We start from the raw sequence: 18,086 nt of genomic DNA, 5'->3' as shown, positions 1-18,086 counted from the left end.
TTTTAGCTTTTCTCGAGGTCCAATACAATGGTGTGACCAGGATCATCACTGCAATCTTGTACATAACAGGAGAAACTACAACAAACACCCATTTAAGCAATCAAAGTAGACAGTTACCAGTAACAGTCATACATTCAATTTCATTATATTATATTTTCAAAGTTTAGAAAATGTAAGTGTGGCCCAGCACTTTTCCCAAAAAAATCTTAAATATCCAAAGCAAAAATATTTAGAAAACAATATTTCTATTATTCAAATTTGACAATTAAAAAAAATCTCCACCTCCTGGGTGAAGTAATCCAGCAGACATGCTGCTTGGCCTAAGACCAGCTTGGACGATCCAACATAGCACTTGGGACTATTCACTGTTTGTAAATCTTGTGGGCAACTGCCACACCCAGCATGACAGCCACTAAGATTCCAAACAGCCACTTCAGGTTGGCACTCTCGATGGAAAGGGCAGTGGTCTGTAAAACAAAGAAAACAAAAACTCCAGTCACCGAACCGCCTCTCTGGTTCTGGGCTTCTTATGCAGCAGAGATTTAATAAAACAGTTCCTCTACTCGAATGTTAGTCCAACAAGGAAGGAGGCAGTGCTTGATCTAGTTCTTGTAAATGAAGTGGGGCAAGTAGCTAATGAGAGTGTCGCAGGAACAACTAGCAAAGAGTGACCACAACATAAATTGTGACATAGAAACATAGGGCCCAAGTTTCGAGCCGCGCCTAGAACGGCGCAGTCCCGACCTGGACGCCCGTTTTTCGCGCCACAAAGTACGCCTAAAAAAAACTTCCAGATTCTCCAGCTCCCTGCAGGTCCTCTGGCCCTCGGCGCAGCGCAGCAGGAGCTGTAGGGGGCGGAGCCAGGTCCCTGCGCTGAAAACAGTGCCGGGACCTCTGCACATGCGCGCTACAGTGGGCGCGCATGTTCAGTAGCTCCAGGCGCCCGAAACTGTGTGGGAGGGGCCGAAGCACGCAGCCCCTAGCCCTGGCCGAGTGGCCTTACTGGGGCTGCGTGAATAAGCTGCGTGGGGCTCCCACGGCCAGCTCCTGCTTCCTCCCGACCTGGCTCGACTCCCGCTTCCCGCCCCCGGCCCCGACACCGACCCGATTACCGCTTCCCCACTCACCCCCCGCCCCTGGACCGGACCCGACCCCGACTCCCGCTTCCGCCCCCCCCCCCGCCACCGGACCCGACCCGACCCCCTGGACTGGACCCGACCCGACCCCCGCTTCCCCTCGCACCCCCCCCCCCCCCCCGCTCTTGGACCGGACCCGACCCCGACTCCTGCTTCCCCCCGGACCCGACCCCCCGGACTGGACCCGACCCGACTCCCGCTTCTCCCGCTCCCCGCCTCCGGACCGGACCCGACACCGACACGACTCCTGCTTCCCCCCCCCCCCCCCCGACCGACTGGACCCGACCTGACCTCCCTCTCCCTCCCTCCAACCTGAGCTGAACCGACCTCCCTCCCACCACCACCCCCCGACCCCAACCCGCGCTCCGGACCCCGACCCGTGCTCCCCCTGACCCGACCCAACGCCACCTACCTGTAAATCTGGTGCTGGGGACGGGCCCTGCCCGAAGTCTCGGGCCTGGCTGGGCCCGGCCCGTTCAGCCTCCCTCCCTCTTCTCCTTCCCTCCCCCCCCCTCATCTCCTTTCCCCCCTCCTTTCCTCCCCATCTCCTTTCCCCCTCTCTTTCCCCCCTCTCTTTCCCCCCCCTTCCCCTCCTCCCCCCTTCCCCTCCCCCTTCGCTCCCATCCCTCCCCCTTCCCTCCCTCTGCTCCCCCCCCTCTCCCTCTGCTCCCCCCCTCTCCCTCTGCCCCCCTCCTCCCCCTCCCCTCGCTGTCAGAAACACAGACACTGACAGACAGAGAATGAGAGACGCAGACAGACAGACAGAGAGATAGAGACACTGACAGAGACACACTGGGGGGAGAGGGGGGGGATCCCAGCACGCTGTTGGAGGGCTCCCAGTGCTGCAGTCGGTAAGTAGAAAATGTTTTATTTATTGATTTTAAAAAAAAATTATTTCTTATTAATTTTTTTTCATTGATTTATTGGTTGATTTATTGATGTTTTTATCATTTATTATTGATGATGGCTCTTTATTTGTAAAACTGAAGTGTTTAATGTTTGTAAACTTCCCTTTAAACCCCCCCCCCATTCCCTACGCCTGATTTGTAACCTACGCCTGATTTTCTAAAGTGTAGACAAGGTTTTTTCGAGCGTACAAAAATCTTCACTTACTCCATTCTTAGTTAGTTTGGAGTAAGTTTTCACTGACGAAACTTTGAAAACAGGCGTAAATGGCCGGATACGCCCCCTTTTGAAAAAAAAATTCTGTTCCAAAGTGAAACTGTTCTAACTGACTAGAACTGGAGCAAACTAAATGGCGAGAATTCCGATTTCTAAGATACTCCGTTCTAGACCAGTTGCTCCTAAAAATCAGGAGCAAATCATGGCGAAACTTGGGGCCATAGAAACATAGAAAATAGGTGCAGGAGTAGGCCATTAAGCCCTTCGAGTCTGCAGCACCATTCAATAAGATCATGGCTGATCATTCCCTCAGTACCCCTTTCCTGCTTTCTCTCCATATCCCTTGATCCCCTTAGCCGTAAGGGCCATATCTAACTCCCTCTTGAATATAGCCAATGAACTGACATCAACAACTCTCTGCGGCAGGGAATTCCACAGGTTAACAACTCTCTGAGTGAAGAAGTTTCTCCTCATCTCAGTCCTAAATGGCCGACCCCTTATCCTAAGACTGTGTCCTCTGATTCTGGACTTCCCCAACATCGGGAACATTCTACCTGCATCTAACCTGTCCCGTCCCTTCAGAATCTTGTATGTTTCTATGAGATCCCCTTTCATCCTTCTAAACAATGTATAAAGGCCCATTTAATCCAGTCTCTCCTCATATGTCAGTCCAGCCATCCCGGGAATCAGTCTGGTGAACCTTCGCTGCACTCCCTCAATGGCAACAACATCCTTCCTCAGATTAGGAGACCAAAACTGAACACAATATTCCAGGTGAGGCCTCACCAAGGCCCTGTACAACTGCAGTAAGACCTCCCTGCTCCTATACTCAAATCCTCTAGCTATGAAGGCCAACAAACCATTTGCCTTCTTCACCGCCTGCTGTACCTGTATGCCAACTTTCAATGACTGATGAACCATGACACCCAGGTCTCATTACACCTCCCCTTTTCCTAATCTGCCGCCATTCAGATAATATTCTGTCTTCGCGTTTTTGCCCCCAAAGTGGACAACCTCACATTTATCCACATTATACTGCATCTGCCATGCATTTGCCCACTCTCATAACCTGTCCAAGTCACCCTGCAGCCTCTTAGCGCCCCCCTCACAGCTCACACCGCCACCCAGTTTAGTGTCATCTGCAAACTTGGAGATATTACACTCAATTCCTTCATCTAAATTATTAATGTATATTGTAAAGAGCTGGGGTCCCAGCACTGAGCCCTGCAGCACTCCACTAATCACTGCCTGCCGTTCTGAAAAAGACCCGTTTATCCCGACTCTCTGCTTCCTGTCTGCCAACCAGTTTTCTATCCACGTCAGTATATTATCCCCAATACCATGTGCTTTGATTTTGCACACCAATCTCTTGTGTGGGACCTTGTCAAAAGCCTTTTGAAAGTCCAAATACACCACATTCACTGATTCTCCCTTGTCCACTCTACTCGTTATATCCTCAAAAAATTCCAGAAGATTTGTCAAGCATGATTTCCCTTTCATAAATTCATGCTGACTTGGACCGATCCTGTCACTGCTTTCCAAATGCTCTGCTATTTCATCTTTAATAATTGATTCCAACATTTTCCCCACTAGTGACACACTGGTTCGATATAAACACTGAAAAGCAGAGAGAATAATCAAACATAAAGGAATTTGATTGGAAAAGAAAGCTGATCTCAACCAGATAAAAAGGGAACTAGCCCAGAAAAATTGCAAAGTAAAAATAGCTTTGTTAGAAAGAATGACTTGCATTTATATAGCACCTTTCATGATCACCGGATGTCTCAAAACGTTTTACAGCCAATTAAGTACTTTTGGAGTGTAGTCATTGTTGTAATGTAGGAAACACGGCAGCCAACTTGCACATAGCAAACTCCCACAAACAGCAATGTGATAATGACCAGATAATCTGTTTTTGTTATGTTGATTGAGGGATAAATATTGGCCAGGATACCAGGGATAACTCTCCTGCTCTTCTTCCAAATAGTGCCATAGGATCTTTTATATCCACCAGAGAAGGCAGACAGGGCCTCGGTTTAACGTCTCATCCGAAAGACAGCACCTCCGACAGTGCAGCATTCCCTCATCATCATCATAGGCAGTCCCTCGGAATCGAGGAAGACTTGCTTCCACTCCTGAAGGGAGTTCTTTAGTGGCTGAACAGTCCAATACGAGAGCCACAGACTCTGTCACAGATGGGACAGATAGTCGTTGAGGGAAGGGGTGGTTGGGACTGGTTTGCCGCACTTTCTTTCCGCTTTCTGCGCTTGATTTCTGCATGCTCTCGGCGTTGAGACTCGAGGTGCTCAGCGTCCTCTCGGATGCACTTCCTCCACTTAGGGCGGTCTTGGGCCAGGGACTCCCAGTAGGGATGTTGCACTTTATCAGGGAGGTTTTGAGGGTGTCCTTGTAGTATTTCCGCTGCCCACCTTTGGCTCGTTTGCCATGAAGGAGCTCCGAGTAGAGTACTTGCTTTGGGTGTCTCGTGTCTGGCATGCGGACTATGTGGCCTGCCCAGCGGAACTGATCGAGTGTGGTCAGTGCTTCAATGCTGGGGATGTTAACCTGAATGAGGACGCTGATGTTGGTGAGCCTGTCCTCCCAGGGGATTTGTAGGATCTTGCGGAGACATTGTTGGTGATATTTCTCCAGCAACTTGAGGTGTCTGCTGTACATGGTCCATGTCTCTGACCCATACAGGAGGGCAGGTATTACTACAGCCCTGTAGACCATGAGCTTGGTGGCAGTTTGGAGGGCCTGGTCTTCAAACACTCTTTTCCTCAGGCGATCGAAGGCTGCACTGGCGCACTGGAGGCGGTGTTGGATCTCATCGTCGATGCCTGCTGTTGTTGATAGGAGGCTCCCGAGATATGGGAAGTGGTCCACAGTGTCCAGGGCCATGCCGTGGATCTTGATAACTGGAGCACTCCCTCAGCACTGCACTGGAATGTCAGCCTAGATTTATGTGCTCAAGTTGCTGGAGTGGGATCCACAATCTTCTGACTCAGAGGCGAGTGTGCTACCCACTGAGCCACAGCTGACACCAAATGGAATGCCCTGTATTTACTGTAATTTTGCAGGAATTGACTATGAAGAGAGCAGTAACTCACTGGAAAGGCAGAAGTCTTTTCTGTAAAGGCATTACTAAAAAAAGAAGAGTATCTGGTCATTAATCTAATTGTTGTTTGTGGGCTCTTACTGTGTGCAAATAGCCTGCTGCTGTCTCAACATTACAACAGTGACTAAACTTCAAAAGTATTTCATTGTCTGTGAAGCACTTTCGAATGTCCTAAGGATATGAAAGGTGTAATATAAATGCAAGTTCTTTCTTTCTGTGAGAATGGTGTGGGATATAGGTATGGTGTGGGATATAATAACACTGTTTTATTGTACAACAAATATTCCAATTTCTTGCCTCTGGTGATTATATTGAATATGATTAAACGCTATTGCAATGTATTTGCTTCATGGGTTCTTTGCTTAAGAATTTATAGCAACACATTGCTATTAGGAACTAGTTGGTTTATTCGAAAGGTTTAACAATCACACTGCACAACCAGGCTCACAACCACCTGCCTCATCGAGGATTCCCTGAACCTAACAGCTGAGGTTTTAGCGAGTCTTGTGAACATCATGTGACTGGCTAAGCCACTCCCAACTCAACAGCTCTACAACTATTTTGTTGATACTTAAATCAAATACCCCCTTTGACAAGGGCACTAGAACCCACAAATTAACAATTTAAGATTGTAACGAAAAACCTTTAATCAAATTAGAATTTGGTTGCTGGAGGTGATGAAGCACTCCAGTCCCTCTGGTGCCCAACTCTCGCGGAAGGCCACGAGCGTACCGGTGGTCAACAGCTCTACAAACCTATGAGCATACATTACAACTATAGTTAGAATCGTGGTTATTACAACTGTATTTGACCATCATTTTCCTGAACAGTGCCTTATGTATTTTTAGAACGACTTTAGTCACAAAGTCATAAGAACATAAGAAATAGGAGCAGGAGGAGGCCATTTGGCCCCTCGAGCCAGCTCCGCCATTCAATAAGATCATGGCTGACCTGATCTTGGCCTCAATTCTACTTCCCTGCCTGCTCCCCATAACCCTTGACTCCCTTATCGTTCAAAAAAATCTGTCTATCTTCACCTTAAATATATTCAATGACCCAGCCTCCACAGCTCTCTGGGGTAGAGAATTCCAAAGATTCACAACCCTCTGAGAGAAGAAATTCCTCCTCATCTCTGTTTTAAATGAGCAACCCCTTATTCTAAGACTATGTCCCCTAGTTCTAGATTACCCCATGAGGGGAAACATCCTCTCTGCATTTACCCTGTCAATCCCCCTCAGAATCTTATACGTTTCAATAAGATCACCATCCTTCTGGAGATTAAAACGTGGCCTTTCCAACTCTGCCGCTTCCCTTTCCAAAGCAACTGCCCCACCTCCCAATTAGAAATACGGATAAAATATTCTGATAACATTTGAGACCATTACACACCCAGTAATGGTCATTAAACATTTTTGTTTGTCTGGATTTCTTCCAACCCAAACCTAGTTAAACTAATATTTCCTGCATAAGTTTGCAACTCATTGGATGGAGTCTGTCTCAGTTTCCTTTCTGAATTTCTCGATGAAAAAAACAGCTGAGAAAAACTAAAGACAATGAGTTGAAACATTCTGGAAGAACATCTTTACATGAGGCAGAAACCCAACTCGTAATAATACATCCCCACATCATAATGTATACTTACCCAGCCTCCCTGCTCAACAATCCATTGAGCAATCTGGTTCTTTGCAACAGATTTTGTAACTTTGCTAAAACTTTCCATAATTCCTCTCTGATAGACGCAAGTCACCATTTTGTAGCCAAAACCTAGCAAATCCATAGTTTGGCCCCAGTTTATTCCATTATCGTATAATCTGTGTAGTAGAAAATTGATACACTTTAATGTAACAAAACTGTTCTATTTGATCAGTTAGTATTGTATATTTAATTCAATAATCAAATCAATACAGCAATATTAGTTAATAGTTGTATTATTTTCTAAAACAAGTCTACATAAACTGCTCAGAAGCGATCAGAGGCAGGTCGGGTGGGAAATATGCAATATCTTGGAGCGGGTCGGAAACACGCGTTATCCTGCCCCCCACGTGCCTTTCCCTCGGGCCGTAATGCCGCAAACAACAGAAGTGGGTGAGCTAATTTAAATTATTATCAGGTAGTTCTCACACCCTTAAGATTCTTTTTAAAACTAGCTTTCAAATTTCCATGGATCACCACGGGAATCACACAGCTTGGGAACCACGTCTGTCAACCTGAGACGGAAGTTGAGTGGTCATTGATCCAACTGGTTAGTACACAGCATGGAAAGTGCAATAACAACTCCCACCTCACAGCTGATCACTTTCCTTAGGCAAAAGCTGTGGCTGACTGCATTACCAGCAAAGATTTAGCTTTCTACAGACTGCAAGTGTTTCCAGCAAAGTTGCCATCCAGTGTCACCTCACTGTTAGAAACTATCACACCATTGACAGATTGCTTCTGCCATCTCTACTTGACCTGCCATCCATTCCATCACAATGGGTGCCCTTTACACTTTCTCACCTTAGTCCTCAGAATTGGAATACGGTGAGCCCCAACACCAGCAGCACCAGACACACCAGCAACAATACCGTCAACCTTCTCCTCAACCACCAGGTGCTGCATAGGACAGGGGCATCAGCGCAGGGCTGCACTGCGCCAGAGGGGCTACCCCCAACACAGGGTATTCAGGGAGAGGATGAGCTTCTTCAACATGACTGAGCAGCAGTGCCAAAGGAGGCTCAGGCTATCGGGCCAGATCATCGCAGACATTTTCACATTGCTCGAGCAAGACCTGCAGCCCAGAGGAGCAGGTGGACACCAATGTTCCCTCTAATTCTTTTTTGTACTGAACAGGTCATGAACTCCTTTGAGCGCGACCTATATGTCCGTGGGCAAATTTTACAACATCAACTTTTACAACAACGTTTACAACAATTTTTACAACATCAACAGCAATCATTTAAAAGCATATATACAGTAATGCCATACTGCCATCCCACCGTCTCAAATCATGAGACAATCAGACGAGGTTCGATACAGGTGTAACATAACTTTTGAATTCTATTCCTCTAGAAATGAACCCCTGTGCTTTATTTGCACTTTTTTAACCTGCGTTGCTACTTTTAATAATTTGTGAAGCTGTTCCTCTGGATCCCTTTGCACCTCTCGATTTAGATTCTTATTTTCCACGGAGTATGTGGCCTCCTTATTCCTCCTACCAAAATGCACCACCTCATATTTACCTATATTGAAATTAACTTGTTTATGGTAGAATTAATTAACAGCTTTTAGTTTGTCATGTACAAACTCTATTAAAAAAAATACTTGTCAGAAATGTCTGGGATATAAAAGAAAGGTATTACAATGCATTCACACTTCAGATACATCACTCAGTTACACGGTTATGCATCGACAAACAATCCAAAAACTCAAGGTGATTTGAAAAAGGCATTCGTGCAATTTGTATTAATTTTAAAGTTTTCAACGTATTGGCCCATCCCTCATGTCACTATAGAAATGGCTGCACAAGCAGCAAGAACAGTTGCTTTCCTATGGCGCTGACTTGCGGTAGGTCTACATAAATAATTAGAATATTAATCACAATGTAACCAGACACCCAACAAATATAAAGTGCTGTAGTTCTTTAGTTCACAATATTAAATGAATTGGACAAAAGTAGGTATTCTAATTTTCAACTTCAATCACTTCCCTTAATAAACATTGTCTTCTTGAACCATCACACAGCCCATGTTACATGGCAGAAATGCAGCACTTATTCACAAGTACAGAAAAATTCAAAGACAATTTGCACCACCGAATTAAAAACAAAAAGCAGGAAAAGCTATTGTCATGTATTCAACTATCATTGTAACCCATGCATAAGCTGACATAAGTTGTACACCTTGAGAACATTGACCACAAGGGGCGAATTTGTGGTAGACACTCCTAACCTGGACCTTCAGGTATAAAGGGGAAGCTCCACCCAGAGAAAGCGGGAAAGGGGTACTGAGGTGAATGACCAGCCATGATCTTATTGAATGGTGGTGCCGGCTCGAAGGGCCGAATGGCCTACTCCTGCATCTATTTTCTATGTTTCTATTTAAATAATAACTTGCTCTTTGATTTTTTCTGCCAAAGTGCATAGCCCCACACTTTCCAACATTATACTCCATCTGCCAAATTTTTGCCCACTCACTTAACCTGTCTATGTCCTTTTGCAGGTTTTTTGTGTCCTCCTCACACATTGCTTTTCCTCCCATCTTTGTATCGTCAGCAAATTTAGCTACATTATACTCGGTCCCTTCATCCAAGTCGTTAATATAGATTGTAAATAGTTGGGGTCCCAGCACTGATCCCTGCGGCACCTCACTAGTTACTGGTTGCCAACTCGAGAATGATTCATTCATCCCAACTCTCTGTTTTCTGTTAGTTAGCCAATCCTCTATCCATGTTTATATATTACTCCCAACCCCATGAACTTTTATCTTGTGCAGTATCTTTTATGTGGCACCTTGTCAAATGCCTTCTGGAAGTCCAAATACACCACATCCACTGGTTCCCCTTTATCATCATCATCATAAGCAGTCCCTCGGAATCAAGGAAGACTTTCTTCCAATTTAAAAATGAGTTCTTAGGTGACTGAACAGTCCAATACGAGAACCACAGTCCCTGACACAGGTGGGACAGACAGTCGTTGAGGCAAGGGTGGGTGGGACTGGTTTGCCGCACGCTCTTTCCGCTGCGTGCGCTTGGTTTCTGCATGCTCTCGGCGATGAGACTCGAGGTGCTCAGTGCCCTCTCGGATGCACTTCCTCCACTTAGGGTGGTCTTTGGTCAGAGACTCCCAGGCGTCGGTGGGGATGTTGCATTTTATCAAGGAGGCTTTGAGGGTATCCTTGAAATGTTTCCTCTGTCTACCTTTGGCACGTTTGCCGTGAAGGAGTTCAGAGTAGAGTGCTTGCTTTGGGAGCCTTGTGTCAGGCATGTGAACAATGTGGCCTGTCCAGCGGAGCTGATAGAGTGTGGTCAGTGCTTCAATGCTGGAGATGTTGGCCTGGTCATGGACACCAACGTTGGTGCATCTGTCCTCCCAGGGGATTTGCACGATCTTGCGGAGACATCTTTGGTGGTATTTCTCCAACGATTTGAGGTATCTACTGTATATGTTCTATGTCTCTGAGCCATACAGGAGAGTGGGTATTACTACAGCCCTGTAGACCATGAGTTTGGTGGTAGATTTGAGTGCCTGATCCTCAAACACTCTTTTTCTCAGGCGGCAGAAGGCTGCACTGGAGGTGCTGTTGAATCTCATCGTCAATGTCTGCCTTGTTGATAAGAGGCTCCCGAGGTATGGGAAATGATCCACGTTATCCAGGGCCACGCCGTGGATCTTGATGACTGGGGGGCAGTGCAGTGCAGCGGGAACAGGTTGTTGGAGGACCTTTGTCTTACGGATGTTTAGTGTAAGGCCCATGCTTTCGTACGCCTCAGTGAAGATGTTGACTATGACTTGGAGTTCAGCCTCTGAATGTGCGCAGACGCAGGCATCATCCGCATACTGTAGCTCAACGACAGAGGTTGGAACGGTCTTGGATCTGACCTGGAGACGACGAAGGTTGAACAGGTTCCCACTGGTTCTGTAGCTTAGTTCCACTCCAGCAGGGAGCTTGTTGAGTGTGAGGTGGAGCATGGCAGCGAGGAAGATTGAGAAGAGGGTTGGTGCGATGACGCAGCCCTGTTTGACCCCGGTCCGGATGTGGATTGGGCCTGTAATGGATCCGTTGGTAAGGATCATGGCTTGCATGTCGTCGTGGAGCAGATGGAAGATGGTGACGAACTTTTGGGGGCAGCCGAAATGGAGGAGGACGTTCCATAGACCCTTGCGGTTGACAGTGTTAAAGGCCTTTGTAAGTTCAAAGAAGGCCATGTAGAAGGGTTGGCACTGTTCCCTGCATTTTTCTTGCAACTGTCGCGCTGTAAAAATCAAGTCCGTTGTACCCCGTAGGGGACGAAATCCGCACTGTGACTCTGGGAGGAGCTTCTCAGCCACAGGGGGAAGACAGTTGAGGAGGATTCTAGCGACGACTTTCCCAGTGGTCGATAACAGGGAGATTCCTCTGTAGTTGCCGCAGTCAGACTTGTCCCCTTTTTTAAAGCTGGTCACATCTCTGAGATCTCCCGGCATGCTCTCCTCCCTCCAGATGAGAGAGATGAGGTCATGCATTCGCGCCAACAGTGCCGCTCCGCCATAAAGGTTCCCCTTTATTCATCCTGTTCATTACATCCTCAAAGAATTCCAGCAAATTTGTCAAACATGACTTCCCCTTCATAAATCCATGCTGACTCTGCCTAACTGAATTATGTTTTTTCAAATGTCCAGCCACTGTTTCTTTAATAATGGACTCCCAACATTTTCCCAACCACAGATGTTAGGCTAACTGGTCTATAACAGAGAGAGTGGACAACGATAATGCAGTAGATTTATCTAGATTTTCAAAAGGCCTTCGATAAGGTACCCCATAACAGAATGATGAACAAGGTCAGAGAATGTGGAGTCAGGGGACAAGTAGCAGAATGGATTACTAGCTGGCTTCAAGACAGAAAGCAGAGAGAAGGAGTAAAGAATAGCTATTCACAGTGGCAGAAGGTAGGTAGTGGTGTCCCACAAGGATCAATGCTGGGGCCCTGTTGTTCACAATTTACATTAACGATTTAGACTTTTGAATCAAAAACACAATTTCTAAATTTGCGGATCACACCAAATTGGCGGGGGGGGGAGGGGGAGGGGGGAGAGGGGGAATAGTCAATACAGAGGAGAACTGCAACAAATTACAGGAGGGGTATGGCGAGAAAGCAGGAATGGGGTACTGAGGTTGCATGTTCAGCCATGAACTCATTGAATGGCGGTGCAGGCTCGAAGGGCCGAATGACTACTCCTGCACTTATTTTCTATGTTTCTATAAAGCAAGCGCTCTACTTGGAAGTAATTCACGGCAAACGAGCCAAAGGTGGGCAGAGGAAATGTCACAAGGACACCCTCAAAGCCTCCCCAATAAAATGCAACATCCCCACCGACACCTGGGAGTCCCTGGTCAAAGACCACCCTAAGTGGAGGAAGTGCATCCGGGAGGGCTCTAAGCACCTCGAGTCTCATCGCCGAGAGCATGCAGAAATCAAGCGCAGGCAGCGGAAAGAGCATGCGGCAAACCAGTCCCACCCACCCTTTCCCTCAATGACTATCTGTCCCACCTGTGACAGGGACTGTGGCTCTCGTATTGGACTGTTCGGCCACCTAAGGACTCATTTTCAGAGTGGAAGCAAGTCTTCCTCGATTCCGAGAGACTGCCTATGTCCTGTTAGCAATTAATTGAATGCCATCAGTGTCCCAGCTCAATGTAATCCAGAGCGATAACTGCCTGCCAGTTTTGGAAGAAACGATAAAATGAGGCCCTGTTGGTGGATATTAAGAAATGTTGATATTTTAAGAAATGCAGGGAATCTCTCTCTCCCACCAATCTCTCTCTCTCTCTCCCACCAGTCTCCCCTTCTCTCTCTCTCTCTCTCTCTCTCTCCCACCAGTCTCCCCCTCTCTCTCTCTCTCCCCCCCACCAGTCTCCCCCCTCTCTCTCTCTCTCTCTCTCCCCCACCAGTCCCCCCCCTCTCTCTCTCCCACCAGTCTCCCCCTCTCTCTCTCTCTCTCCCACCAGCCTCCCTCTCCCACCAGTCTCTCTCTCTCTCTCTCCCTCTCCCACCAGTCTCTCAATCTCTCACCAGTCTCTCTCTCTCTCTCTCTCTCTCTCTCTCTCCCCCACCAGTCTCTCTCTCTCTCTCCCATCAGTCTCTCTCTCTCGCTCTCTCTCTCTCTATCTCTTTCCCCCCCACCAGTTTCTCTCTCTCGCTCTCTCTCCCACCAGTCTCTCTCTCTCTCTCCCACCAGTCTCCCTCTCTCTCTCTCTCTCTCTCCCACCAGTCTCCCTCTCTCTCTCTCCCACCAGTCTCTCTCTCTCTCCCACCAGTCTCTCTCTCTCTCTCTCCCACCAGTGTCTCTCTCTCTCTCGCTCTCTCTCTCTCCCCCACCAGTTTCTCTCTCTCTCTCCCACCATTCTCTCTCTCTCTCTCCCACCAGTCTCCCTCTCTCTCCCACCAGTCTCCCTCTCTCTCTCTCTCTCTCCCACCAGTCTCTCTCTCTCTCTCTCTCTTTCACCAGTCTCTCTCTCGCTCTCCCACCAGTCTCTCCCTCGCTCTCCCACCAGTCTCTCTCTCGCTCTCCCACCAGTCTCTCTCTCGCTCTCCCACCAGTCTCTCTCTCGCTCTCTCTCCCACCAGTCTCTCTCTCTCCCACCAGTCTCTCTCTCTCCCACCAGTCTCTCTCTCTCTCTCTCTCTCTCACCAGTTTTTCTCTCTCTCTCTCTCTTTCTCTCTCCCACCAGTCTCTCCCTCTCTCTCTCCCACCAGGCTCTCTCTCTCTCTCTCCCCCACCAGTCTCTCTCTCTCTCTCACTCTCTCTCCCACCAGTCTCTCTCTCTCTCCCTCCAGTCCCCCCCCCCAGTCTCCCCCTCTCTCTCCCCCTCTCTCTCCCCCCAGTCTCCCCCTCTCTCTCATCCCCCAGTCTCTGTACCCCCATTCTCTTTCTCTCTCTCCCCAGACTCTCTGTCTCCTCCCCTCATACTTTCTCCCCCCCACTCTCTCCCTTTCTCTCTCACCACCCCCCCCACTCTCTGTCTCCTCCCCTCATACTTTCTCCCCCCCACTCTCTCCCTTTCTCTCTCACCACCCCCCCACTCTCTCTCCCCAAAGTCTCTCTCCCCAAAGTCTATCTTTCTCTCTCTACCCCGCCCCCCACTCTTGCTCTGTCTCTCTCTACCCCCACTCTCTTGCTCTCTCTCTACCCTCATTCTCTCTACCCCACCCCCCACTCTCTCTCTCTCTGTCCCCAGTCTCTCGCTCTCTCTCTGTCCCCAGTTTCTCGCTCTCTCTCTCTCTCGCCCCCAGTCTCTCGCTCTCGCCCCCAGTCTCTCGCTCGCACTCGCTCTCGCCCCCAGTCTCTCGCTCTCGCCCCCAGTCTCTCGCTCTCGCCCCCAGTCTCTCGCTCTCGTTCGCTCTCGCTCTCCCCCAGTCTCTCGCTCTCGCTCGCTCTCCCCCAGTTTCTCGCTCTCGCTCTCCCCCAGTCTCTCGCTCTCTCCCAGTCTCTCGCTCTCGCTCTCCCCCAGTCTCTCGCTCTCGCTCTCCCCCAGTCTCTCGCTCTCGCTCTCCCCCAGTCTCTCGCTCTCGCCCGCTCTCGCTCACCCCCAGTCTCTCGCTCTCACTCTCCCCCAGTCTCTCGCTCGCTCTCACTCTCCCTCAGTCTCTCGCTCTCGCTCGCTCTCCCCCAGTCTCTCGCTCTCGCTCTCCCCCAGTCTCTCGCTCTCGCCCGCTCTCGCTCTCCCCCAGTCTCTCGCTCTCGCTCTCCCCCAGTCTCTCGCTCTCGCTCTCCCCCAGTCTCTCGCTCTCGCTCACTCTCGCTCACCCCCAGCTCAGGCTCTTTCCAAGGATCTGCAGCAGACATTTGTGGCATCATGCAGTCGGCCGCCCACAGATGCATCACACAAGTCACCAATGCCATGTTTCACAAGTCATCCAATGATATCAATTTGCCACTGATGAAGTCAGTGTTACTGAGCGGGCGCTCGGCTTTGCCGCTCTGGCTGGCTTCCCACGGGTGCAGGGCATCATCAACTGCACACATGTGGCCATCAAGGCACCCCATCATCAACTGCAAGGGCTTCCACTCCCTCAATGTGCAGCTCGTCTGCAAACACTGGAAGATCATCCTGCACGTGTGCACTAGATTCCCTGGCAGCTGCCATGTCTCTTTTGTCCTGCGCCAGTCCACCGTCCCTCAGCTCTTCGCTCCTCCAAACAGACTTTCCAGCTGACTGCTTGGAGACAAGGGCTATCCACTGAAGGCGCGGTTCATGACACCCTTGAGGAGACCAAGTACCGAGGCCCAGGAGAGATATAATAAAAGTCACATTTCCACCAGATGTGTCATAGAGCAGACAATAAGGATGTTGAAAATGTATTTCAGGTGCCTTGACCGATCTGGAGGAGCCCTTCAGTACACACCAGCCAGGGTCTCCAGAATCTTGTGGTCTGCTGCGCCCTGCACAACATCGCGGGGCAGCGAGGATTAGCGCTGCATGAGGAGCAAGGCACTGAGCGTACAGCTTCTATAGAGAATGAGAAGGAGGAGCAACCTGCGGTCCAGATCCCACCAGCACCCGAGCACATTGCGGCCCAAGAGGCCATGGATGGGCTCATCATGGCCAGATTTACTTACTTTGACGCTGTACACCCATATGGCTGCCACATGCGGCCCCAGGTTGACACCACCCCACAGCAACACCATAAAGCATCCTGACAATGACCAAGCCATCCTTTTCACATTGCTGGAGGTAACGTTGTGTCTCCAATTCACTAAACCACTTCAAAAGGTTCACACAAATTTGTCCATGAAAGTGGTGAAAATAAAGATTTTTGTGTGACATCACACTAACAGCAACATTGAATAAAACACCCAAGTGCCTACCCTTGTGAATCTACTCGAATGTCATCTTTCTCTTACGCATGCCTCTATGAGGTGCTACCACTGTGGCTTCAGCATATATAGAGGCAGCCTGCTCACTTCCCTGCTGCAACTGTTTCAACATTCTTGGCAGACGTCCTCTGGGTCTTGGAACCTCTGATGGCCCCGCCAAAATCTGCTCCTCCTGTGACTGTGTAGGGGCAGACTCAGCCATCGCTGTCTGAAGAGGCATCTGGGGCTCTGACTGAGTGGGTGGCAATGGGGGAGAAAAGTGAGTGTGCTTTGAGAGGAGCCCACTTCCATGTCCCCTCCCATCATCATCCCTCTCATGGGCCACCCGCACTTCCCTGCTAGCAAGGAGCTGGAGTGCATCTTACTGCATGAGGACCCACATCCATGTTGACATCCCTCCTAGAGAGGAGGTCTGTGCACCTCCGCAATTTATTCTCCACAAATAGCCATCTATCCTCCAAAGTAATAATGAACTGCAACTCCTCAGTGAACCTTCAAATGCAATGTGGCCATGGCTCCTTTAAATATCTTGGCTGAAAAGGTGTCATCGATGATGTCATCAGACCTGCACCATTTAATAGGGCCGGGTAATGAGCAGGACTGGCTTAATAGGCCCCATTAGTGCAAAGCCGATTTCAGGAGCAGGATGGGATCAACAATGGGGTTACAATCTGCCACGGCGACTGCCTGCACAAGACTCACTCAGGTAAACTAATAGTACACAGGACTAAATAAGCACTAGTTAGTTGGGTGCATGCAATACTTGTGGAGGTTGCTGTTGGGACTGCACTGCTGCTGACCTGGATCATACCAGACCTTACAGTAATTAAACTCCAGATAAACCATTGCTACTTGCTAGATTTTTATGGCAGTTGTTGACTACATAATTGGACACCTACCTTTCAGCAACTCTGCAGAAGGACTCATATCCACGTTCAGATGCGAGATAAAGGTATGCCAGCATACCTTGAAATTCCCTGTTCTTTTGATGATTGAGCTCATCTCCAATGATTGCGAGCTGACTTCCTATTTCCACAGGGGAACTGTGAGGACAACATTAAAACTCACTGTTAAAAACTCCACAGCTTTCTTATATCATCATCATAGGCAGTCCCTCGGAATCGAGGAAAACTTGCTTCCACTCCTGAAGTGAATTCTTTGGTGGCTGAACAGTTCAATACGAGAACCACAGACTCTGTCACAGATGGGACAGATAGTCATTGAGGGAAGAGGTGGGTGGGACTGGTTTGCCACACGCTCTTTCCACTGCCTGCGCTTGATTTCTGCATGCTCTCGGCGTTGAGATTCTAGGTGCTCAGCGCCCTCTCGGATGCACTTCCTCCACTTGGGGCGGTCTTGGACCAGGGATTCCCAGGTGTCAGTGCGGATGTTGCACTTTCAGGGAGGATTTGAAGGTGTCCTTGTAGCGTTTCCGCTGCCCACCTTTGGCTCGTTTGCCGTGGAGGAACTCCGAGTAGAGCACTTACTTTGGGAGTCTCGTGTCTGGCATGCGGACTATGTGGCCTGCCCAGCGGAGCTGATCGAGTGTGGTCAGTGCTTCAATGCTGGGGATGTTGGCCTGAGTGAGGACGTTGATGTTGGTGCGCCTGTCCTCCCAGGGGATTTGTAGGATCTTGCGGAGACATCGTTGGTGATATTTCTCCAGTAACTTGTATACTATGTCAACTAAAGTAAGAATGACCACCGAGCAAAACTTGTTGACAAATCTGTTTCTCTCCACAGGTGCTGCCTGACCTGCTGAGATTTCCAGCATTTTCTGTTTTTATTTCAGATTCCAGCATCTGCTGTATTTTACTTTGGTGTTGTTGACAAATCTCATTAATTGGGCTGGATTTTTGGCTTTTGGGGTTATTCGGCAAAAACAGTAGCGATATGTGAAAATGAACATTTAAGTTGCGCTACCATTTTTAGGCCGAACTTTCGGGCCTTTATGTCTGCACCACATCAGTAAAGTAGGTGTTGCATGAGGATCACGGCGCAAAAACGTGAGTTTCGCAAAATTTAATCCAGGGCCGGGAGCGCTGCGAGAGAGGCCTTGGGAGGGGAGGAAAAAAAATTCCAAAAAACATTCACAAGACCCTCCATCGAATCGCTGAAAAAAAGGTAAGAAATAAAAACTTTCACTTACCTTTTTTAT

At 48.7% G+C, this 18,086-nt stretch overlaps 1 protein-coding gene across 1 annotated transcript in view; it reads right to left on the bottom strand.

Annotated features, from left to right (window-relative positions):
- Positions 1–217: 217 nt before the first annotated feature.
- LOC139281486 (bcl-2 homologous antagonist/killer-like) overlaps positions 218–18,086 on the bottom strand; it is a 67,661-nt gene continuing 49,792 nt past the window's right edge. Inside the window, exons 5-7 of the mRNA XM_070901658.1 lie at positions 16,828–16,971; positions 7,019–7,187; positions 218–467 (exon numbers count right to left, since the gene is read on the bottom strand). Of these exons, the coding sequence (XP_070757759.1) occupies positions 363–467; positions 7,019–7,187; positions 16,828–16,971 (418 nt within the window). The 3' untranslated portion in view covers positions 218–362. The remainder of the gene's footprint in view (positions 468–7,018; positions 7,188–16,827; positions 16,972–18,086) is intronic.

This window comes from Pristiophorus japonicus, chromosome 15 (genome assembly GCF_044704955.1).
Source record: "Pristiophorus japonicus isolate sPriJap1 chromosome 15, sPriJap1.hap1, whole genome shotgun sequence".
Lineage (NCBI taxonomy): Eukaryota > Metazoa > Chordata > Chondrichthyes > Pristiophoridae > Pristiophorus > Pristiophorus japonicus.
Note: the sequence above shows the minus strand (reverse complement) of the source record. Positions and strands in the feature narration are given on the sequence as shown.